Here is a 24,922-nt window from a genome sequence, read left to right on the forward strand (position 1 = left end):
GTGCTGCTGAAGTCCCCCGCTTAGTCTTGATCACAAATCACCTCCTCTGTAATTACTGTAAGACATTAGTCGTCACACTGTGCTCACACAATGTTGTGGGCTCGCCTTTCTGCTGCACGGTGCAAAGAAAACACTGTGTTCGCCTCATCGGGATGTCACACAGCAGGAAAATGTCTGGTCTCATGTAAAGTGAAAGCTACTGCCATCTCACCTGACAGCTGACAAGGCTACACGTCCTCCACTCTTAGATGCTGAAGTCCTTATTTTTCCTAATGAAAATTCAGGTTCATTAAAGCTGCACACCAAAAGTCTGTTTACTCCAGCAGTGTGTCTTTTAACTTGATGGCTGTTTTGATTCATCAGGAATAGATGAATGTTTGAATTGATTTCCATAAGCTTCAGCAAACAGTGGTGTAAATGAAAACTCTATATCAAAAATGTTACAGTGACAGTGCTGCTGAACTTATTTGTGCATCGTCATAATAATCCGGTTTTCATGGCCTGAGTGGAAATGTTTCACACTCTGTTCAACAAGATAAGAAAGCCTCTTTGGAAGCTGCCAATGTTTTTTTTTTGTTTGTTTAAATTCAAATTAGTTTGGTTGGCATCAATCCACATGCACCTTTCCCGTTTCTTTGTGAGCAGTACACAGAAGGTTAGTGCGGGAGAGCTAGTGTGGGTGTAAACAATAAATAAGGGTACTGAATTCTATTAAAGAGAACACGGTGACCATAAATTGTTGAATAAAACCTGAGCCCCCCCCCCCCTTCAATGACGAGTCAACATGTCTTCATGCACAGTGAAAGATTTCTTTAACAACCCTCAGGTCAGATGATCAAGTCAACTCCTCTCTGATATAAATATGCTTCAGAAATGAACCCGCTAGTTTAAGCTGAGTATGTCTTTCTAACTCTCGCATTTTGTGAGGTGACACATTCAGCATTTCGGTCTGCCAGAGAGCCGCAGCACAATGTGAGGAAACACCCCCCACATGACACACTGACGCACTTGCAGCCAGGTGGCCGCGTAACCCTGAGCTCGAGCCATGCTTGCTCTGTCCAGCTGTAACGGCAACACAGAGGAAGCTGCTGCTTGCTATCAAAACAGAAAATGTAGATACAGACGAGGGGATGAGGCTCGCAGATATGAAAAAATATCAAACAGTTACTGTGCCTTCATCACACTGAGGGGACTGCCACTTGTTTAATTATTGTATGGGCCTTGCAGCACCATTTTACCTTTTTTTAAAACAATATCAAGACAAGTTGTGAATATATTGTTTTGCCTAAGACGGCGTTTCTCAACTGGTGGGTCTGGACCCAAAAGTGGGTCGCGGAGCCATTTTCAGTGCGTCGTGAATGTGTGCAAATATCGTGTCAAAAAGTCCATTAAGCGCTTCAAAACATGTTTGTTTTCGTTTTGTGTCTTTGTTCTGTCACCTTTTATACAGTCTGATGCACAATTTTTCATTGAACAATTCTGATTGGTTAAAAAAAAAAGGCAGAAATTCTGGTTGGGATTTCTCACGAGGGAGTTGGTGGTGGGTCCTGAGGCTAGACCCGTTGAGAACCATTGGTCTAAGAGGTGTGACTATTAAGCAGACAAAGGGACCCCGAGAGCCCTACAAGCTCCAAAACAGAACTTTAATTTTATTGAAAGTTGACATGAAGGCCATTGATTAAATTCTGCTTGTTTCCTCTTCCTGGAGCCCTGTCATGAAGAGGATCACTGTCACAAAAGCATTGTATTTGCCAAAAGTTTGCACATTCCTAGATTAAAGCTCATGTCAGGAAATTCTGCACTTGGTTAATTTTAGCGACCCTTGTGCACAAACTGGGACTATAAGCGCTTACTGAAGCTATCTTTGTTAAGAATGTTTAACGTGCAACTTACAATGACTCTTTAGCATGTTCATTTATTTATTTCCAAAGGCAAAGTGCTGTTGATCTCCTCAAATTAGAATAAGACAATCTTGTCGCTAATGTTCTTCTTTGCTTTTTTAAGGTCATATATATGTGTCAATAGTAATTTCAGACTGTTTCATTACCTCTGTGAAGAACATGAAAGTCTTAGATGAATACAGATTCATTGTAGCATAGATGAACTATAGGAACAAGGCTCTGCAGCAGATAATATTATCCAGCAGCACAATGTAAACCTGCATAACTTTTCATCGTTTTTAAAGATAACTCCTTTTTTTCCCCCAAACTGAATAGCTTACATTTTTTCCTCACCCACTTTGGTCATGGTAACGTAAAATAACTCACTATTTCTCAATTGAGATCTGCAGAAGCGACTCTTCAAAACACAGCTTTATGGCCGAGTTCGTTTGAATGACTGTCTTTCTTCCAGATCATTCCCAAAGTTAATGATGTTACATTTGATAGTGTAAACAGAGGTAGGTTCGTATTTGCATGCCGCTATTAGCATTGGAACGAAGCTCAACCAAGAGGCTGCTCTTAAACCCTCACATCAGGTTCATGTATTAAGTCAACCTTCACCTTGTCTGTTCTGTAAAAAAAACTGAGTTAGTTAATAAAGTTAACCTGGAGATTTGTTTATGACCTCACTTTGGACCCATGTTGATAACCCCACATTCCCCTCTCTCTCTCTCGCTCTACATTTAATCTAGTGAGAAATTGCTATTATATCAACTAAGGGATATAATACTTTACTAAGGGATTCGATTTTCCTGTAGACGCTCAAACCTCCAACAACAGGAGCATCCTCTACTGTCATCGGGAATAGCTTGCACCCCCTTTCAGATGCTTTTATCAGCAGACAGCCATGTGCTCCTCTGATAAAAGGTGACGCCAACCAAGAAGAGACAGCATTTCAGTGTCTCTGTCTCCTGAACCTCCTGTTTCCTCTTGACCAGTCCTTTTGAACGGACAGATAAAATTGACCTAAATAAAAACCACTGCACTTCAGGTGTAAACACTTGAAGCCGTGTGTCTTTCCATTCAGGCCATGTTTGGAAGTTTCTTTTCTTTTACAGTGCACCAAGCTAAAGAAACTACGACAAACACTCATGAAAAAAAGATATTACATATTGACAGAGGGCATTCTTGGTAAGGCTTTGGATATTTTCATAAGGTTAAAGAGGCAACTAATCAAACAGACTGAAGTCTAAAGCTTATTTGGAATTCACCTTTTACATTTTTGACCTTTCAGGAATGTCCTTTAAAAACTGTCTATTAACCTTTAGCGTGAATGCACCTTGACTTTTTCTGTGTGCACTTTAACGAATCCGACCATGGCCTGTTTTGTTGGGCACAGTAAATGTTGTTCTAAAGGCTGCTGATTCTTGAACAGGAAGAGATTAAAAGATGAATCATCTGCGTCATTTTAACATCTAATCACACTAGCTGCATTCCTCGTGGCTTTACTGCACACTCAAAACAAAACCTATCAGTGGACAACACACATTTCTCTGGAATTGTGATAAACAGCTTTATGCTTGCCCTGAAACCGAAAATGATCACATTTCACCAGGCTCTTTATGTGTGTTCTGTAGCTATTGACAGCATTGTCTAGTCTTAATTAGCAGATTATATTTGCTCAGGCATAAAAAAAAAATTAAAAAAAAGAATAGATGGCAAAAATTGTACATTGTTCTTCGCACTTTAAAATACTTTTATGAAAAAAAAACCACAATAAAAGTGGTTCTCACCAACAGTGAAGTTCCAAAGGTTCATCATCTTCCTCTCTATTGTTACGGCTGTATGTTTCCCTATGCTGTGTGTTCTTTCTCCACTTCCTGTTGTCTCTAGCCCAGGTGAAGCCACTAATTGAACAACGAGGCACACCTGGACTCAGTGCTTAAAAGCCCGGTGCTGTTTCCTGGAGAAGGAGGCATTTGGAGTTGGGACTGCTGTATTTTGTTAAATTACTTTCTAATTTGATCTTTGTTATCATTTAGTTTGAGTAATTGTAATAAATCCCTTTGTTTTGGCTTTGTTAAGGTGTTTTAAGTATTTTAATGGGTCAATGTGTGGTTTGTTGTTAGCCCCATAGGGCCGCCTTATGGTGGGGAGTAACACTATCATATAGTGAAAGCAAAATAAAGCCTAGAGGATCACAAATATATATATATATATATGAAGTTATGGATGAGCCATAGACTGTAAATAATAATGGACCAGGCCTGAGTGATGTCACCCATTGGTTACTGCAGGGGGCTTCGGAACCCTGTCAATGAAAGTCACCATGCTTACAAAAGCTGTCTCAACTTAACTTTCAGTCAACCTAACGACGCTACGAGCTGGATCTTAGGCGGGCCTTAAGCCTCTTGACACTGAAACATCGAGACTGTTCATCAATCGGGTGAGCCACATGCTGCCCAAAACAACAAGATGGCGAAAAATGCCTAACTGGATTTTCAAAACGTAAGTCATCAAACCAATTGCTTATGCATGGTTCAATCTACTCGTGTGATGTACTCTTTTGGGGCGAGGCTTAATAGTTCATCCTTGACCTTGGAATCCATAGGTTTACACCAATATCAAAATTTCCAATTATTCAGCAGGTTTCCAAAAATAACTTTGTGTTAATCATTAATATCATTTTTGTGACCTTGCCTGTGGCACACATAAGGTCTACATCAGTCATGTATTTGAAGCAAAACAGGAAGTGTGTGTCAGCACTACCTAATCCCTATTAGAAACTGAAGTAGGAAAACGTAGCAAAGCATGAAGAAACAACATTTTTGAGCCGTGCGGAGTGTTTAAGGTCGTCCTTTGTAGCTGGGTGTAGGTTTGTGTTTACTAAACTCACATGAGGCCTTTGAATGGTAAGAGAGGGGACAGGTGTTTACTTATAGCCACAGCTGACAGGGGCATTCATAACACAGCCTGATCACTTCGACTTTGTTCTATCATAAAGAAACATCCTCAGTTGACGGCTAAGTGGGAAAGATGGAGGGGGAAGTTAAAAATGCCCTCAAGCATCTTTTTTTCTCCCGGAGCAGTAAATTCTTTCATGGTGACAGAGGAGTTAGCAGCCAGGGCCTCTCACTTCTTCTTCTTCTTCTTCAGAGGAAGGGCACGTTCATTCAAGTCAGACAGATGTCAAGAGTCGCACAAACCAAAGGTAATCCTCTCCCAAGTCTCTCAGGTGTGTTAAACCCAGCGAGGGATAAGCACAGACTTCCTCCGAGCGAAAAGTAGCAGCAAGTTTTTCTACATTTTTTCAAATTTTTTTCTACGACTCCAATAGTCCAACCCTCCGGCTCACCTTAAATCCTACATTCTTCAATTAACTTAAACAGAATGTGTAGAAACAAAACAAGGGTAGAAAATAAACACTGATGGAGCGATGTTGGGAGGCAAAAGTGTCCCAAATGATACAAAGTACATTTACTTATTAGCGACAAATGTTACGCAACTCAGATACCTTATCTTAACAAACCGGCGCTGATTTATCATAAGACTGAAAGGTTTCCACTGATAGGGAAACAATTCTGTGGGCTTTTGTTATGATTAAGAAAAAATGCCTTTTTTATAGTGTTTTATGGACATTTCAGTACGACAGCATGATGTGTTTTTCTGTTTTTTTAGTGAGTATTGTGTCATTTTGAGTAATTCAAAAAATATAAGGGCACATTGTATGTTGTGTAAATAGCACGTGTGTGCATGTGGATTGTTGTGTAATGTATATTGGTCCTCAGAAATGATCTTAGGCCATATTTTGCACAATATTACTTTAGGGAGTTTAAGGAGTATCTGTAATGGTTCATTAAAAAATGATCAAATAGTAAGATCATATTCTGACTCCAACCACTAATGAGTCATTGCACTCAGTTGAGTTTGTAGCCATCAGTGACAAATTCCCAGCCAAGGGAAATCTGAGCGACTGTGGTGTCTGTCACCACTTCACTCATATCAAGCGATTGGAGAGCCTGAATCCACAGAGAGGAAAAAAAAAAAAATTCTAAACGGGAAAAAACACGGCCAGCAGGCAACAGGATGCACATGGCCCTGAGAAGGATGACTGGTTGTATCCAGGAAATGGAGAGAGAAGGAGAGGAAGGTGACATTTTTGGATCACAGCTGTGTTTCAGATTAAATAAATCCTGTTTTGAAGCATGGAGAGACGTTATGTTGTTCTTTCCCCAGACCATAAAGAACCGGAAGACCACAGACAAGGTAAGCAGTACAATTACCTGTATGTCCATGTGCCATTTTTTGGTCGTTACCTTTTGAGAATCTTGGTGATTTCTCAGATAGTTTAAGTTGAGAGAACACAAAACTCTGGCTTTCTTTTGATTTCCAATAACTGTACACATGATTTGGGAATTACTTTTCCCTGTCATAAAGACTTTTTAATTATCAAAGACATTAAACTTCCTGGATCACAAATCCAAACACTCCTTGGCATGATAAGCGGAACTTTTATTGGCCCGGTATATGTTTCAAATCCTAAGTCAAACAGTGACAGTGAAATGACTTAGAGCTGGGATGGATCATTAACACCAGGATCTCAAACCTGACGTCAGAAGCGTACCAGGAAGTCCACTGAATGTCCTAATAATATTTCTAATGGTTAAGCAGATCATTCAGGCTGCTCTGTTCCCAGAGGCCAGCACTATAATACAAAGGTTTATATTACTGTAACCCAAAAGATGTTTGTTTCCACCTCATTGATTTCCCATTGTATCTTATAGACAACAAACTATTGTTTACATCTTGTTTCTTTTTGCACTAGAACTTTTGATGTTCAGTGATTTGCTATTTAATATATATTTAATGAGGGCTGCATTTCGTGAGTTGTATAAGTGCAGAACATTTTCCTGGCAAACATCGTCTTGTCTTGATGATAAAGCTTTTATGGCAAATGTATTGTCATCTCATTGAATACTCTGACCCCCCAAAAGACACACAGAGCTATAATAGCATTTGTTTGGATTGCAGTCTGCAGAATCCAATCTATCAGATGAATGTTGTCATTTACTTCTGTTTTGCTCCGTTTTGGTCTCCTCCATGTGTGTGCCTTCTGTGTTCAGGGTATTAGTTTTGGGTTTTATTTTTTATTAAAAAAAAGAGCTAAAACGGGCCAAAATCCTAAAAAAATGATTAGGTAGCAGAAGTGTCAGTACATTTATTTCTGTGAAAATCAAAGATAAACATTAACTGTAATGCAATGTATCGTTCTTAATAAGAAACGGACGGGATCAACACAATGCTTTGTTCTTTGGCCGAAGACTTTGCAAAGTTACATCAGCAACTTTGAATTTTATAAAGGAAATAAAGTCGGCTTTTATTGTTATGTAGTCATTAAACTGTAACGTCTCTGCAGCAAAAGACATGAAGAAAATAGTTAATGTGTGTGAGTATATAGAGGGGTAGTGCAACATTGTGTTAATTGTGTTAGCAAAAGTTAGACTTCTACCTGGAGGGTCTTATTCTCTTTGTGTTGTGATTCTTTGTGTTATATCTTGACCTTAACAGTTATGTAACATTAGACTGAACATTTATGTTTCTCACTTTCTTTTCAAAAAGTCCTCCTTCAGCTCCGGGACATCGCATGAAGAGGGGATCGTTTTCTCTCTCTTATGTAATCAGTTTTGTGAGATGTTGTTTGACTGATTTTGTTCTGCCTATGTGAACAAATTTGGAGCCACAGTGATGGAAAGTAACTATCTCTGAAACGTAGTTAGAAGAAGGCACATTTAAGTTGCCAAACCAGTAGCCTATAATGATGTGGTCGCTTTTCAAACAGTATTCTCTCTTCTAATTCCTTAACTGGCCCCAAACAGCTGAAGGGGAAATACATGCAGTATAGTGCTGGGCTACGAGAAAATTACGAATATTCACAAAATGTTAAAATGTCACCAGAGACATTTAGACCTGACTTAATGCTTAAAGCTTCTTGTTGTGTAATAGCCTATAGGCTACTATACGGATGTCTGTGTTAGGATAGTTCTGAGTCTGTTTCATCCCACAGACTGATGTGATGTTGAAGGAAAAAAATAAATCCAATATTGACTTTGTCTTAACCTGTGAATAGATGTTACACCTGTGGAGTAACTTCTACCCTGGGCGGGCTCGCTCCCACACTGTTCATTCATGTTCGCCTCGTGCGTGTACGTGCTCGACGTAACAGCAGCCGAGCTTAAAAGCGGAGCTCAGCGGGAGAGAGGGAGCAATCAGACTTCACATCACAAAGCTGCACCGTTAGGACAAGAAACGTTCAAAGTCTCGTCTTTTTTCACAACAGTGGGCAAACTGAAACCAGGCGTCTTCGATGGAAAGGATTAATTAATTATTTTTGCACAACAACAGAAAAAAACAAACCCATCGTCACCATTTTCTGGGCTGGAAAATCGACTTTTTTTTTGGTTTTACTGTCTCCAGGCAACACAAGGAGTCTCGAGCTTAAGAGAAAATGTAAGATGCATCTCTTTTTTTTTATAGCCTACAATTTTATTGATTTTATTGATCTTAACGGATGTTTAAATTGGTTTATCTAGCATAATTTAGGTTCTCTTGGTGTGATTTCTTTCTCGTCATATAGGGCATAGTAGTGTTAAGGGCGCACAAGTCAAAAACGTGTACCTTAACGCCCATTTCATCAACATTTCAACTGAAGTAAATTAGTTTAATGCCTCCTGATGTTAAGTGAAACATATAGGTTATTACCCCGCTTAAAGCTTGTCTGACAAAAAAGTTTAAATTAAATATCAAAGGACGTGAGAGACTTCATTTAGAAATAACTCAACGCGGTGTTGTGAATCTTGTGAAAGTAGCTCAATGAGGTAAAACAAATAAATAAAAAAATGATGATTTAGGTTGCAAGACGTTGTCATTGGAGCAATCCAATATGCCCTTGTTTCAGAGCATGATCAGAAAACTCAAGTATGTTTAATTATCATCAGAACTGGCTGATTTGGAAAGTACATTTCTTAAAATGAAAATGTGTAAACACAGTGTTGGGTAAGTGTGCTCACAGAATTAAGGTTGCGTTTTTTTTTTTTTTTATGGGGAATAATCACCGTCAAAGGTAGCGGGGCCCACATGGGAGTGTCGTGAATGCAACAAGCTCCAGCATGACATGATGGAAATGTGGGGATAAGAAGTTAGGGGCAACTCCGCTTTCCAAGAGCATTCCACATTAAATACCTGAAATAAAAAGTGACAGGTCCTTCTTGTTCTTACTGTGATCAGGTAAAAACAACGGACGAAATAGAAATAGTTACGACAGTCCCCACAACACATTGAGCAAACATTTGCATTTTAGATATATATATATTTTTTTATGTCGCCTTTAGGTCTAACACAGTTTACAGCATGTATGCAAAAACTTTTTTGCATGGAAAGCAGACATGAGCAACAGTGAATGACAACCTCCTTCAGACGAATAATCTTTACAAAAAACAGTAAATATACCAAAGGAGATTACGCAAGCATGTGGGAAGCTATGGTGGAGACAAGGTGTCCTTTCATTTACTGCCAAATGTGCTTGAACCTCTATGGAATAGTTCAAGTTTTTAATATCTACCTTTGAAAAACTGTCTGCAGTTACAAGCCTATAACAAATCTAATCCATATATAGAGACTTGCACTCAAGGGATTCACTTGGTTCTTTCCTTTGAACTTTTTTGGGTGGTCCAACTTTTCACCACTACTAATGTTTGAATCCCGTGTTTAATCTCCGGCTGGTCATTTTTAAGCTCCTTGACTTGAGACCCTCAACAACTCATAGGGCTTTCCAATATAACTTTATGAATGCAAATACCATTTGAACACAATGTTGATACAAAACAATGTAGTTTTATGCTGGACAAACTGTATTTAAGTTTGATGATTTTGGCCTTAACCCTGGCTGGCAATTGTGATCTTTGTCTTCACCCAGAATGAACAACAGAGATCGCTGGAAGGTGTACAAGAGGGTGAGCGTCATGTTTTTCCTGGCCGTATTGGCGCTGACCGTTGTCCAGAGAGGAAACATCAACATGGGAGCTCCCTTTGAACTTGAGAGGCAGGTTCGCATGGATGCGTCCAATGAAGCGGAGCATTCCTTCTGGAAGGTTAGCAAAGAAAAGTCAGTGACCAAATCTAGGGTCACCACACAGGAGACCAACATCACTGAGGACACACGCCTCAAGTCCTGGGATGTAACCAGCACCAACTGTAGCGCCAACCTCAACATCTCAAGTCACGACTGGTTCAATAGCCTGGAGCCAAATTTCAAGCAATTCCTGCTTTATCGACACTGCCGCTACTTTCCTATGCTCCTCAACCACCCAGAGAAGTGCAAAGGGGACGTATATTTGCTTATGGTGATAAAGTCTGTGGCGACCCAGCATGATCGCAGAGAGGTGATCCGAAAAACCTGGGGCAAAGAGCAGACGGTCGATGGGAAGAGAACAAAGATACTCTTCCTCATTGGTAAATCCTCCAATGAGGTGGAGAGAGCAAACCATCAGAAGTTAGTTGAGTTCGAGGACTACATCTATGGGGATATCCTCCAATGGGACTTCCTCGATAGCTTCTTCAACCTCACACTCAAGGAGACTCACTTTCTAAAATGGTTCAACACCTACTGCCCCGGTGTACGCTATATTTTCAAGGGTGACGACGACGTCTTTGTCAGCGTAGAGAACATCTTTGAGTTTCTGGAGAGCAGCAGCCCTTCAAAGGACCTGTTTGTTGGGGATGTGATCTTCAGGGCTGTGCCAATTCGTAGAAGAGAAAACAAATACTACATCCCCCAGGCTCTTTATAGTAAGCAATACTACCCTCCGTATGCAGGGGGAGGGGGTTTTCTGATGGACGGGAAGTTGGCGAGGAGGCTTCACTGGGTGGCAGATACCCTGGAGCTCTATCCCATTGATGATGTTTTCCTGGGCATGTGTTTAGAGGTGCTTCAAGTCACTCCCGTAAAACATAACGCTTTTAAGACGTTTGGCTTGGTGAAAAATAAGCAAAGCAAATTGAATCGAGAACCTTGTTTCTTTAAGAGCATGATTGTGGTGCACAAGCTGCTCCCATCGGACCTCATGCACATGTGGAATCTGGTCAACAGTGATCTGGTCTGCTCGCAGAAAGTGGAGATCCTATAGCTTGATGGGAAAAACTCTTCTTTATGTGGAGAGGAACCATGGACAATGTGTATTTACTGTTTCTGTGCAGTGGTTATGAGTTTTCACAAAAGTAAAATTTTAAAAGGTTTGTAACGGTTGTCTTAGAAACGGGTATTTATATTGGCATTTGAAGGACTCACTCTTTCAACATGCAGATTGAAGGGTCAATAACCAAAGTTGAGCTGCTGCATCAATGGGCACAATAACGAAAACAATTACTGTTGCATACTTTTCTATTTTTGGCCCTGGGTCAAAAGTGCCATTTGGTTTTCACTCTTTTTAAATGCAAGCTCCAATACTTTCAACCTTAATGGCCACCATTGATAATTGTTCTTCCAATTTGCTTTGATTTGGTGGAAGTTTTCCATTGAAGAGAAAAAAAAAATGTTTCTAGATGAAGGGGCAAGAAAATCAGTACTATGTCTAATTTACTATAAATGTGCTAATTGGGAAATCATGTTTAGTTTGATCTAGAAAATATAAGGGTAGTTGCTTTTAATGGGTCCTCTAAGGCCACTGCACATGCTGAACAATGTGTAGTGAAAATAGCATAATGGCTTTTGTACAAAGTGTTACATATTGCCCTCACATGGACAAGTATGTCATGCTGCAGTTGCTTCGAATGACTTCGAGAAAGAAACGGCTGTCTCTACCTCAATGATTCTGTCTCAAACTGTCATTTATAACTTTTTTGTACTTCACATGATACCCGTATCTTCATATCCAGTACATGTTCCCACAATGAAAGTTGAATCACTTTGTAAATCTGAAAAGTCCTTGCACTCATTTTTTATTTTTTTTGCGAATGTGACTGACAGCATCTACTACTCCTTTACTACTTTAAAAGAAAACTGATACTTTTATGCTGTGTGTCGATTTGAATGTGCTGATATACTTGACATGAATGGGGTAGAGAGTTTACAATGACACTGTGAACTAAAACTATTGCTGGTACGAGTATCTGACATGTTAATTTAAGTGACCCCAAATAAAAGGGGCCAAATGGGGGCTTCTTATATTTAAGTTAAAGCTTCAGATAAGGATATAAATGATTATTATAAAGCTGAATGTTGTGGGTGATGGTTATGTCTATATGATGTGTATATGTGTAAAATGATGTGTATATGTGTAAAAAATGTAAATAAACTTGACAATGCATTTGTCCTTGAAAATCTGCCCTACAATGGCTGTTTTTGTGTTTGTCCTTATCAACGTTGAACATCTATATGTGAAAATCCACTTAAGTCAGCCAACAATAGTATCCAGTGTTGACATGTGTGTATCAGTTACACAACCAAATAGTAAAGAAAACATGTGCTCAAACAGCAAAGACAGTGATAATGGTGCACTCGTAGAAAATATTAAGTATGAGTTTTTTCCCAATGCCAAGCGATTGAACCCAAGAGCCGGTTGTTCTGTTTTCTCTACATCACTGAGATAACATGTCAAAGAACTGTCGCTGTCGTAATTCATACACTCCGCATATAAAGGACTGCTGTATAAAATGTTTACAGAATGTTTTTCATATTACTAATGACAATACTTTCTTCAATAATATTTTGTTATTTGGTGCAGTCCATATTTTAACAGACTATTCTGTATTCAAAGAGCAACTGTGCCCAGCTCCTGGCTGGGTGGGGCATTCCACACCGTTTATGTTAAAGTGTCACTGTCAAAATACTGTGTCTTTTCAACCAGCAGAACTGCTGAGATGATACTGCCAGTTGACAGTGAAGATATTGTTCAGAGCTTAACATTAGCCCGCAAAGACAAAGAGACCATTAAGGGACAAAACATTTTTTTTCTTCCTGTTATTCTTCACAATCTCTTGTGAAGAGCTGTAAAGAAACCTTATCTCTCTGTATCGTGTTTTATAAGGGGCACACTTGCCAACACAAACGCAATGCTTTAAGTTTATCTCTAACATCCTTACAACTGGATGATTAAAAAAGTGAGGCAACAATGAAATTAACCCATGAATAATAATTAAATTAAATAAATAAACACAAGATATGTTACATTAGAGACATGGCTCGGATTCAAATAATTATTTTGAAGTGTCCGAGCATTAAATGAAATATGAACTCATTGTGTGTACATTATTGAGAGCTAAGGGTACTCTCAGCAATTTCTTAGGAAGTATATGATGATGATGCACTAAGTTTTGGTAGTCAGTGTTTGAGACTCACTTAAAATAAAAGATAACACGTCACATCCACTTCCTCAAAGCTGTGACTGGAACACTTGCAAGTAGAAAGGAAGCTTAAAAACCGACAAAAAAAAACGGACAACCCCCCCCAATAAAGAAGTACCTTAAACAGAGATTAAAGGTTGTTGCTGGAAGAATGACTGAGACACCACCAGTTGAAATTGGCCGTAAAGTCTACAATTGTAGATCTCTCACTCAGGTGCTGATTTTCGACTGAACGTGAGCACAGTCTCATTTTCTCAACCTGCCTTCAGACAAGGAGCTGCATATATTTGTTGACTGTAATTGGAGGAATCTTTTGATGTCAGCACAGCCAATGGGTCGGCTTGAAAGGGGGGTACAACCTTTTACACCAGCCCTCTATTTTTCTTCAAAGACCTCTGGAGGACCATAACAGGCTGATGGTGGGAATGTTGCTGTTTGGGTTCAAAATGAAAAAAAAGAACATCCTTCCACTTAGAGGCTGCTGATAAGCCTGCTCTATCCGCATGCAGTGCCAGATAAAGATTAAACATCATACATACTGTCTCAACAAATGTTTCTAAGATGTCCAGATAAGGCTCCCTAGAGGATGCTTAAACTAGTGCTAAGACTGGACATGAGAAAATGGTTCACCAGAAACTTTTCAAAGGTTACAAAATCCCTGATACTACCTGCAAATCTAACACTTCCTTAATGTCCATATATTGTTTGCCATGTGTAAATCTAACTCATGTAAATGACTGTAAACACCACTTTATTCCACCACACATATTGCAAACAATGTCCAGAGATATTGCTACTAGAGATGGAATAATAGCTGAAAGTACAGCTCTATACTGCGCTACAAAGTCAAAAGACCTTAAGTTGCCAGAGTGTAGAACTGAGAACAATGACTTTTCAGTCTTTTTTTTTTGTCCAGCCAATTGAGTTGCAGGCAGAATATTGGAAATGTGGCAATTATTTGTCTTTTTAAATGAGGTAATGTATCGACATCAAAATCTTGAGCTCAAAGTCAACCTTTGACTCTTATTTGGAAGTTAAGCCTTAAGTGAAGTCACAGGACTCTGCCTTGAGTTAATCAAGGGCTTTTAGAAGTTAAGGCAAGGACAACCTACTACTTTCTCAGACAAAAAAAAAAAGATGACTCAAAATCTTTGTCCATATGATAGAGCACATCTGTAATGTTCCAAAAACATTCTGAAAATGAAAGTTCTGTCTTTTGACTTTGCAGGGCACTCTAGAAGTCTTAAATATCTCTTGATATTAGTTGCATTTGATTTATGACACTTGAAGGGTTCAAAGCATTGGAATAAGGCTGTAAAGATTTACACATGCATTGTCCTCCAGCACCGAGGTATCCAAGCAGTGATCTCCCAAACACAAACATCCAGGCAAGTGAAGACAATGCATTCTCATTTCTATTCCTCCACAGTATGTGTGGAGGGTGTAATCCCTGACTCCAGCTGTCGCTCTGGAAAACAGGCAAAGGAGAAGGCAATGCGACTTCACAGTACATCTGTGCCATAGGACACCGTGGACTTGACAAAGATCCATTGTGACGAGGACTCTGAGCAGTATACTCACGTTTAAAGAGGGCCCTATTTAGTGCAGCCACTAAACAACAGAGATAAAGAATGAGTCTGTCCTCTCTTTCCACAATGCTGTATTGAGTCTGTTGTGAGCTTGGTGAAGAAATCTAAACTTGGATTTTCATTTTGTTTGTGGTGAAATGCAAAACTGTATTACCATCATCTAGCATTGACATTATCATGGAAAAATGCAAATAAGCACGCCAAGGTGATCTGAGTTATACAGAAAAGCCCACAGGTCATTCTAGATGGCTGACATAACGCCTCAGAGAAAAGCTAGCATGACCTCTGTCACCATTCAAGGCAGGGGGCAACAAATCTCTAAATGGAGGTATTCAGTGGTGCCATCATCAGTGCCTCCCACCCAGGCACCTCCAGGAACAAAGCGCCCTGTTCAGGATGACAGCGGACTGCTGTGTCCTGTCTGGTGGTGTCACTGACAACAGACCTGCACACACAGTCACTCAGGATCGCTGTCCAACAAGTCCCCTCGCCTGTCACAGACAGCATACAGGAGGATCAAGGGTAGTGCAATAATTGTGCGTATGTTCTTATGGATGCAAGCTAAACTGCAATTGCATCAAATGTAAAGCCTTTCTTTAACCAGTTATAGGAGCCGACAGCAGATTATTCAGATGTGTGCTTTTGCCTTGCAATTACAGAAAAGCATTCTTTTCTCAACGGATTCAGGTCCTTGACAGCTTTGGAGACAATTTTCAGACCAATGTACAAATCCTGACTGCAGTTTAAGATACAGACAGCACTCACTCAAAAGGCTACCTGACTAACACTGCCACCTGGTGGATAAGGGCAGTCTGTCCTCGCCAACCTCAAACAGGCCTGGTACATTTCAATCATTTCCTTTTAGTTTACAAATAAGCATGCTTAAACCTACTCACATTATTAATGTGTATAAACAAAATGGTTTGTATTCATTTTCTGCAGGTTGAACATTCAAAGACATTGTTTAAACATTGCAATACAATTGAACAGCAACCAGTCTCCTTACTGGCAAAAAACATGCAACACTTCATTAAACTTTGTAGAACATGGATATACGTATTGCATCAGATGCATTAAGTATTGAAGCATCTCAGCAAACTAAGGTATTCAAAAGTTACACTGTTGTGTATTCAGGAATATTTCATGGATAGGCCAACCTGCTGCTATCGCTCATTCATACTGACATGTGCAATGAGGACAGACATTTAAAAATCATCACCTACAAGATTTTATTTTGTCACTTGAAAATCTTGGGATTCTCAGATGGGAAAAAAATTAGTCAATGCACTACAAATATTTTATGTTACATAGACAAGAGGTAATTCATCCTCTGTGACTCAGACACTGACTGTGCCCCATCAAACAAACATGACAGAACATCTTTGCCATTTTTTTAACACCCAACTCCAGAGCACTGACTCAAATCTTCTATCAAAATATGCTTTGCACATTACAGTAAAACTTGGCACCTAAAGCAAACTAAGCGACAAACAAAATAAAAACAAAAACATATGGATACAAGTGTATTTTCTTTACAAAAGGTAAAATGGAAAATCATACAAACTGTTTAAATTTACACAATGCATCTGACAAAGACGAGCCGGTTTTTCACAGCAAACTTGTTTGCCAGACCCATTCCATTTAACTCCTTCGGAAAAGCAAGTAAGCTAAAGAGGGCGAGAGGTGCAGGTTTGCATTAGGGACATTCAGTGCTAACATATAGCACTTGAGCTGAGAAGATCAGAAGTACCAGTCTGGCACAGGAGGGTGAGGGAGGTTTGAAGGGTCTACATAAAGGGCTAAAATGCCCGTTTACAGTTAAATATATATCAATGACGCTTTCTGGAATGTCCAAAAGCTCTGAAAAGTGATGAAACCAGAGTCCATTCAAAAAGTAAAACAGACTAAGTATTTAGTCATCAAACTTGATCTTCTTTCCCTGGGGTTTGCCAAATCCACCGCCACCACCTCTTCCACCTGAAATGAGCAGAGACAAAAGTCAGTCTACATCAAGATCAATCAAAGGATGACAAAACAACAACACTTTGCTTTCTATCAAAAGGGCAACAACTTTAACATTTCCAAGAACATGCTATATTTCTGCTGCCAACGTCATTGAGACAATTTACCATTTTTAAGTTTGAGAGAGAGAACACTTTTTATATGCCTTTAAGAAAATGTATTTCCTTTACCTCCAAAGCCACCACGTCCACGTCCTCCTCCACGAGGACCTCCCCTTCCTCTTCCTCCTCCGCCACGACCACCTCCAAAGCCGCCGCCAAAACCTCCGCGACCTCCTCTGCCGCCGCCACCACGTCCTCCAAATCCACCGCCAAATCCTCCGCCACCGCGGCCTCCCCGGAAGCCGCCTTCACCCTTGGGCTTGGCGTAGTCCAGGGTGACCTTGTAGCCATCGATCTCGCCGTCGTCCATGGCCTCCTTGGCTGCCTTGCAGTCATCCTCGTTGTCAAAGTCAACAAAGCCAAAGCTACAGGGATGGCAGGAAATAGGTTAAGATGACTAAGATGATAAGTCTTACAGTTAGTTGAAATTATGAAAAAGATTAAGCAAACCGTTACTATACATACTGTCAATTTTCAATCATTTCTTTATTTGTTTCACATCAGACATAGGCAAGTACCACTAAGGTAGCTGCCGGTTTAACTGCGAGTTTCCTCTACTTCTCATGCGAATCCATACACTGTCACTGCTGGACAGAGCGGTGCTCACGAGAAGAACACAGCCACAGAGAACATCTACAACCATTCAAACTTACCCTTTAGATGAGCCTGTGTCTCTGTCTGTGACTATCCTGGCTGCTGCAGCACCTTCAAATGCATCTCTAAGGGTCTGGTCCGTTGTTTCCTCAGAGAGACCCTTGACGAAGAGGGTTTTTGTTGGACCTGGTAGTAAAGAGAAGCACTAATAAACACAACTGTTCATCCACTAACTCTGCTTTTATCTGGGCAACATAATCACTACATCAAGCTGAATACTGACAGAGGCCAGATCAGGATGTTATTTTCATAGTTTCAGGTCAGGCTTTCATCTTTTGACAATATTAACAAACTGAAGTGCAATACTGTTTCTATGTAAAAAGACTGACCTGAGTTTCCTCTGCCTCCATCTCTGCCGCCACTGTTCTGACTGTACTCCAGTCGGATCGATCGGCCTTCGATGTCTGTGTTGTTGAGATTTTCCAGGGCGTCTTTAGCATCATCTGTGCTCTCAAACTCTACAAAAGCAAAACTAAAAAAGGGAAAAAATATCACAATTAGAGAAGAAAACAATATTGACTGGGAAGACATCTTGGGGAGTACAGTTCAACCAGCGTTTAGTGGTAAAACTTTAACTCTCAAATACAAAACCAAATATACCTTCCCCACCAAAAAATTCCCTTGCGAACTATTTTGTCATTTCTGAATTACTGATTGTATACTTGTTGCACAGCAGACATAGGCAGGCCCCATATGCGTGCAGGGATAGCCCATTCTAACTGTGAACTTGCTCTGCTTCTCGTGCGAATCCATGCAGAATCATGGGTAAGATTAAGAGGAGCTCATGAGAAGGTGAGTTTTTTTTTTTTTAACCATTCTATTGATAGTTTTACATCCTTCAAACTCCAGCAACACATTTCAAACTGATATTTACCCTTTAGGTCTGCCATCTCTCTGTGGGATCCTTATAGAGACGGCCTTCTCAAATGTGGATTGAAGGACTTCCTCTGTGGCACTGAAGGCCAGATTATTCACTACCAGAGTTTTACACGCTGCTGCAGACACTGCACAGAGAGGAATTAAAGGAGACATGAGAGGAGAATACAAAGATGGAGAAGTAGTCACATATGTACTTTACCATCTTGATGAATTTCACAGGAAATGTAAATATCTGAATAACATCATCTTTCAAGTATCAGTGTTGACTACACCCAAATGCGTCAATGAATAACAAATTCATGTCAGTGATCAAGCAGCAAAGACGACACTTGCAAGTGTTTGGTCCTGGATAATAAATGCTCATCTCAATCATTACAAGTCCATCTGCCCTTCTCAAAATTATTTCTACAGAACCACTTGAGTCATCCTTACAAAAAGAAATCTCCAATACCCAAGTGATGCCATAATGACCATCCAACAGTAATAGTATTTCACAAAGTCACAGCATTCTCCACTGGTGGTGTCTCATTCAGTTTCTTTGCATCATGTTCAGAGAGCTTACCTCCAACCTTGGCCCCTTTCTGGCTCTTATCTCCAACATAGTCAACCATGATGGACCTCCCTTGTACTTCGGCTCCCTGAGCCTCCTCCAGCATCTTCTCTGCTTCAGCCTCACTTTTGAATTCAATGTAGGCAATGCTGTCAAAGGAAAAAACATTCTACAATTATATAACAGACAACCACAACTGCTGCATGTATAACCGACATAATAGTATAATGAACTAAAAGCAAAGGGTGCTCCTAAAGAATCTAATGGTTAGGTCAGTTTCTTGCACCATCAAAGACTATCCAGGACAGGAACCTTTCTTGTTCCTTGTATAACCTCCCAAACATTGTCATGTTGACTTCTTACCCTCTGTTTGAACCATTCTGGCCTGGAGGTAGTCTGACATCAACTGCGTCTTCAAAGACTTCCTTCAGGTCATCAACGGTGGCGGAGAAGGGAAGGTTTTTTACAAACAGTGTGCGTGCATCCCTCTCTGTCGGGGAAAATAAAAGCAATTTTAGTAAAAGGTATCAGGACTATGTTCTATCAATAGAGAATCAAAGTTCCATTGATAGTTTTCTGTCCTTAACATGTACATGAGATTGTTACAGCGATTGAGGATAGAACCGGCAGACAATAAACACACCGGCACCGAAGACATAGCACTGCATTTTCTCTTCCTCCGTACATTACACACATGAGTACTTAACAACCTCGTGTATGCCAAGAAATGGAGGGTCTGTTTTCAGTATTTGAACCTTACTGACAAGAATCATTGACACATACAAAGGCAGCCTAATGGAAGCAATGTTTACCTTTCTTGCCCTCCTGTGAGTTTTCTTTGCTTCGGGCCCTGTCTAACTTGACCTCCTGACCCATGATCTTCTTGCCATTCAGCTCCAGAGCCTTCTGCATGTCCTCCTCAGTTGCAAAGTCCACATAGCCAAACTTCCTGTTGAGGCAGGGCAAATAAGAACAATTAAAAATCCCTGCTTTTAGACAGAAAAGCCAATATCTAAAGTTGAATTTACGGCTCTATTTTGTTTTTTGAAGCAATTCATTGTAAATACAACCGAGTCCACTATCACAAGTGCTCAATTTACTAGATAATGTGTTAATTGAAACTTACTGACAATAACCCAATAGTATTTAAAGATCACTGATTTAATACTGCCCCTTACTAAACAAAGGAGTGCAAGAAAGAGGGCTTAGTATTTTCTATTGAAATACTTACTTGGATCCACCTAACCGGACATCGGCAACGTCGAGGTCGTTCTTGGTGAAGAACTTCCTCAGGGCTTCTTTGATTTCATCAAAGTCTTTGTTGGAGTTCAGGTTTCCAATGAATAGACAGAATCCTGGTAAAGGGGACAAAACATTTCCATTGAGAGGCATTCATGGCAGGAACATTGGGTCCAGTTTTTTCAGACCCATTCAGAAAAATATGAAGGTGACATCACACATCAGTATTAAGTCCCTTGTTTGTCATCATAAAGATTAAAATATAAATAGGGGGATTCTGTGTATAAATTCTTACCTTCGCCCTCTGACTTTGCCTTCTTTGCAGGAGGCGTGTCCTTCTTGCTCTCTGCCTTCCTTTTTGCAGCAGTAACTGGGGCTTCTATAAAAACAGGAGCATTGTTGAAAGGAGTCTAATGATGGAACCAGTCATGCAGCAGTGTGAGGGTAGGTATGCAACAATACAGGTGAAGCATTAACATCAATAATTGACTATTATACACCTGTTTCCATTAGCCTTCATCTGATCCTCATCAATATAGCATTGTTTCCCAACTCAAGCAATTCTCAAATTTACATAATTTAATTCTCAATTATATTCTCCTATTCTTTTAAAAACAGCAAACTCACACTAGTGTGCCTTTACCCAAATAATATGTAATATACTTTGACACTGCAGTGCATGATTTATTGGAAAATAACTAATTTCAAGATTGATTTGCATATTAAAGTTATTTTAACTCACCATCCTCCTCCTCATCATCATCATCGTCGTCATCATCATCTTCCTCCTCTTCAGACTCCTCCTTGGCCTTCACCATGCCTGCTTTCTTTGCCTTTGCTGGAGCAGGTGTTGTGTCCATCTCCTCCTCTGATTCTGTTTAGAAACCGTATAGAAAATAGTTATAAAGAGTTGTGACCCCATTCAAACCAAAGAGCTGCCCACTCATCTATATCAGATCATTTGAAAGGTGACATCACACAAAATCAGTATTAAGTCCCTTATTGATCATCATATACAAAAGTAGCTAACTGCTCAGCAGCTCTTTGACCATTTTGAACTTGTAGGACCAAAATGTTTAACAACATTTTCTAATGATAATAATATAAGGGTTAGTCTCACCATCATCATCCTCGTCATCAGATTCCTCTTTAGCTGCCTTTGCAGCTGGTTTAGCTGGAGCACCCTTTTTAGGAGGTGGAGCCTCTTCTTCAGATTCCTCATCATCAGAGGACTCCTCTGCAGGTGCAGCCTTCACTGGGGCCTTTGCTGCAGGCTTGGCTCCTTTCTTGGGGGGTGGGGCCTCCTCTTCAGACTCATCTAGACCAAGCACAACAGATTGATAAACAAAGAGCAAATGTTAATTAATTAAAGGAACAATCTGCAATAGACAAAAGTCACTGAAAGCATAAATGTTACAGCGATTGAGGATAGAACCGGCAGACGATAAACACACCGGCACCGAAGACATAGCACTGCATTTAGTCTTCCTCCGTACATTACACACATGAGTACTAAACAACCTCGTGTATGCCAAGAAATGGAGGGTGTTTCAAATGACAGGTTTAAAAACACGACTTTTACAATTATCCCCATTTCCTGTTGTTAGTGAAGTGATCTTACCATCGTCATCATCTGACTCCTCAGCCTTGGCTGCGGGTTTAGCTTTGGCGGGGGTCTTTTTTGGTGGGGGGGCCTCTTCCTCAGACTCCTCCTCTGTAGATTGACAAAACAAACAATTAGAAACAAAAGATAACATATTGCTCCACAATATGGATTAATCAAAGTGTGTCAACATGTATTTTCATCCAAACTGCTGAGTTTGACAACTTTGCAAAGACAGCTTCCCACATAAGATGCACTTATGGCCTTTATATATTAACATGGACCTGAAAAAACATTTTCACTGCAGATGCAAAATTGGTTACATCTTAATGTTCAGTATATTGTGTTTAATTAAATGGAGAAAAGGACTTAAAATAAAGCTTTGATATTTTTTTTGCTGTCAGGGATCTATGTTTCCAGTAACCACATGTGTCAATTCTTAAAATGTTTAACATTTATTAATGTTAGGGACTACAAATTAGAGACAGAAATAATTTCTCACCAGAATCATCATCCTCACTTTCTGCTTTTTTGGCAGCCGCACCATTTTTGACGACTGGGGCAGCTTTGCCTTTCTTCACCACTTTAGGGGGAGCGGTCTGTAAAAAAACAAAAAAAAAATGAATAAACAAATCTTTCTTGGTTACAACTATATTTCATGATTATGAAAAACTCAAATAAACTGTACCTCTTCTTCCTCACTGCTTTCCTCTTCACTAGATTCCTCCTCCACTTCTTTCGGGGGTGGAGGGGCTTTTTTCTTCTGAGTTGCTGGCGATTTCGCTGCCTGTAGGACAAATAAAGGATCAGAAAATCAATTTCATTACACAAAAAGGTTTATTTGCAAAGTAAAACCCAGAGCTACAATTCTCAAGACATACTTCTTAAACGTGTTTGTTGTTAGGGGGGTGTGCTCCATGAGGTATTTGATTAAAAGAAAAACACCAGAACTGATCATTTAATCATTAGTGCAATCCATTAAGGGGTTAATCACGACTCCTAATTAGTTATAGATGCATGTCTTGTTTGATAATAAGTTTTCTCTTAGGTTCTGCGTGTCCACCTCGTGTGTCACTCAAAGCAGGCGCGCAACCCACGTGGAGCTCAGGAGGCAGGGCTGCTAGCATGTAGGCTAACGAGTCGTTTGCACACGACGATTAAAACACATGCGGGGCAGCCAAAAATAGAGGCGTGAAAAATAAAATTATTATCACATTTTAAAAGGTTAAATTACGGACACATTAATTAACTATTAATGTATAATAGACTCCAAGTAAGAAGGGTAACCTATGGGGGAAATAATCACCGCGTATATGCTAACTATTTACTAACTACACTTTCGGGTGCATTCAAAACGCATTTCAGGTTTCCCAACATTTAATCTTAAAATGCAGGCGATAGTAGGCACGCTTATGTCACATGCCATTTAATCCATTCTCTCATCCCTGTATCTCTAAAACCCATGATATAATCGAGGACGCGCATGAATGCCATCTTGAGCAGTCGATCAGAGTTAGCAGGCCAAAAAACCGAAATCAACCTACAAACATGGCCGACCACATTTCACAAGAAACCCTTAAATTTAATCTCTTAAGAGCTTCATTTCATCCACCGTTTATCGTCAAACTACGCTTGTGAAATTGCAGGTTGTAATTGTAAAAAAAAATGTAAGCGTAAGCTGCGTAACATGTGCAGACATTAAGCAGCAGACGTCGGTTCCGTTTTCACGAAACAAACGCAGCAACTTCTTCGGCAAAGGCCTCGTGCTTTAAAAACGCACCTTTTTTTTTGTCACAAAACGCGCGCACACTTTCAGTAATATAAAAACACACGTAATTTAAAATCTTACCTTTGCTAACTTCACCATGGTGCTGTTTTCTGTGTTTCAGTGAAACACGACGAACTGGACGTTTAAAGACAAGTGATTGAAATCGCTGGTGCATACACGTGGCTCAGCCTGCTCGGTGGGACATTGGAAAAGAAAGACAGAGAAGTCGAAGCCGCGCTCGTTACTCTTCTGCTCTGCGCGTTCACGTCTCCTCGCCCACATGACCCTTTCCACCAATTACAGGTAGGGACATTTACCCCCGTGCCCACGCCTCGCCTACATAGACAAATGATGAAAAATACTGTTTATATATATATATTTATATATATATATATATATATATATATATATATCAGTGTACAAGACAAACGTGTTTCTGTCAGCTTTTAAATATATGTCATACATATAAATATATTTTAATAAATACACACAATATTCAAATGGCCTGTGGAATATTTTTTTACTTCCTGATATATAACTATAATATATTTATTAAAATGTGTTTCCACATGGTAGCACGTTAAAAGCTGTGACACATTTAATTTAATTTATTTAATGTGTTGTATTTCCACTCAGTACAAAGCGTCTTTATGTCCCCATGCAGCTGTTTATAACAACCACGTGGTGTGTGGACCATTTGCCGTCACCCATCTACAACATGAAGGCTGAGCTAGCAGCTCAGTGTGTGTTTACTGTCTTTGACTGCTTCCGCCTTGTGCCGCTGAATCCATCTTTGAAGTTACCAATTACTTTGCACTTTATTCCAAACCCCAGGGAAAGACAACATTTTTGTTTTATAAATGGTGTTGTAAACGAAATAAGGTAGGTTAAAAAAAAAAAATCCAAAATAATAATAATAATAATAGACTTTATTTGGCATGGACATCACAGATACATTGGACGAACCAGATGCATTGTTGAAGTGTTTTAGCAAGCATGCTAGTTCTCAACACCTGTCCACAGGAGGCTTTTGAAAAGAAAACAATTAAGATAGGGAGAAAAGTGATAAACAGAGAAAACAATAATGGGAGAATAAATAAATAGAACCGTAGAGCAAAGGCAGCATGATCAAACAATAAACCAGTCAGAAGCTATTCATGTGAGCACTGTTGTTTTGATTTTAGTCATTGTTTGAGTCCTCTGTTAAAAGCGTTACTGTTGCTCTCTAGTTTTATGCCAG

The 24,922-nt window shown here is 39.8% G+C and overlaps 2 protein-coding genes and 2 non-coding genes across 4 annotated transcripts; 1 reads left to right on the forward strand and 3 right to left on the reverse strand.

The window, feature by feature from the left end:
• The first annotated feature begins 8,152 nt into the window (after positions 1 to 8,152).
• b3gnt7 (UDP-GlcNAc:betaGal beta-1,3-N-acetylglucosaminyltransferase 7) lies at positions 8,153 to 12,267 on the forward strand. Its single transcript, XM_061033805.1, has 2 exons — positions 8,153 to 8,387; positions 9,853 to 12,267. The coding sequence occupies exon 2, from the start codon at positions 9,854 to 9,856 to the stop codon at positions 11,060 to 11,062; it is 1,209 nt and encodes a 402-aa protein (XP_060889788.1). The 5' UTR covers positions 8,153 to 8,387; position 9,853; the 3' UTR covers positions 11,063 to 12,267.
• A 3,803-nt stretch (positions 12,268 to 16,070) lies between these two features.
• ncl (nucleolin) lies at positions 16,071 to 23,923 on the reverse strand. Its single transcript, XM_061033807.1, has 16 exons — positions 23,764 to 23,923; positions 22,603 to 22,701; positions 22,410 to 22,513; positions 21,933 to 22,027; positions 21,432 to 21,629; positions 21,054 to 21,185; positions 20,607 to 20,690; positions 20,304 to 20,427; positions 19,885 to 20,021; positions 19,436 to 19,562; positions 19,085 to 19,221; positions 18,518 to 18,647; positions 17,973 to 18,115; positions 17,643 to 17,769; positions 17,059 to 17,354; positions 16,071 to 16,843 (listed from the first exon to the last, which is right to left on the reverse strand). The coding sequence occupies exons 1-16, from the start codon at positions 23,779 to 23,781 to the stop codon at positions 16,779 to 16,781; spliced, it is 2,016 nt and encodes a 671-aa protein (XP_060889790.1). The 5' UTR covers positions 23,782 to 23,923; the 3' UTR covers positions 16,071 to 16,778.
• LOC132972148 (small nucleolar RNA SNORA57) lies at positions 19,670 to 19,806 on the reverse strand. The gene has a single exon (XR_009672894.1). It is a non-coding gene; the product is annotated as a small nucleolar RNA SNORA57 (small nucleolar RNA).
• On the reverse strand, positions 21,720 to 21,856 carry LOC132972149 (small nucleolar RNA SNORA57). Its single transcript, XR_009672895.1, has one exon. It is a non-coding gene; the product is annotated as a small nucleolar RNA SNORA57 (small nucleolar RNA).
• Positions 23,924 to 24,922: the final 999 nt, after the last annotated feature.

This window comes from Labrus mixtus, chromosome 3, assembly GCF_963584025.1.
Source record: "Labrus mixtus chromosome 3, fLabMix1.1, whole genome shotgun sequence".
Lineage (NCBI taxonomy): Eukaryota > Metazoa > Chordata > Actinopteri > Labriformes > Labridae > Labrus > Labrus mixtus.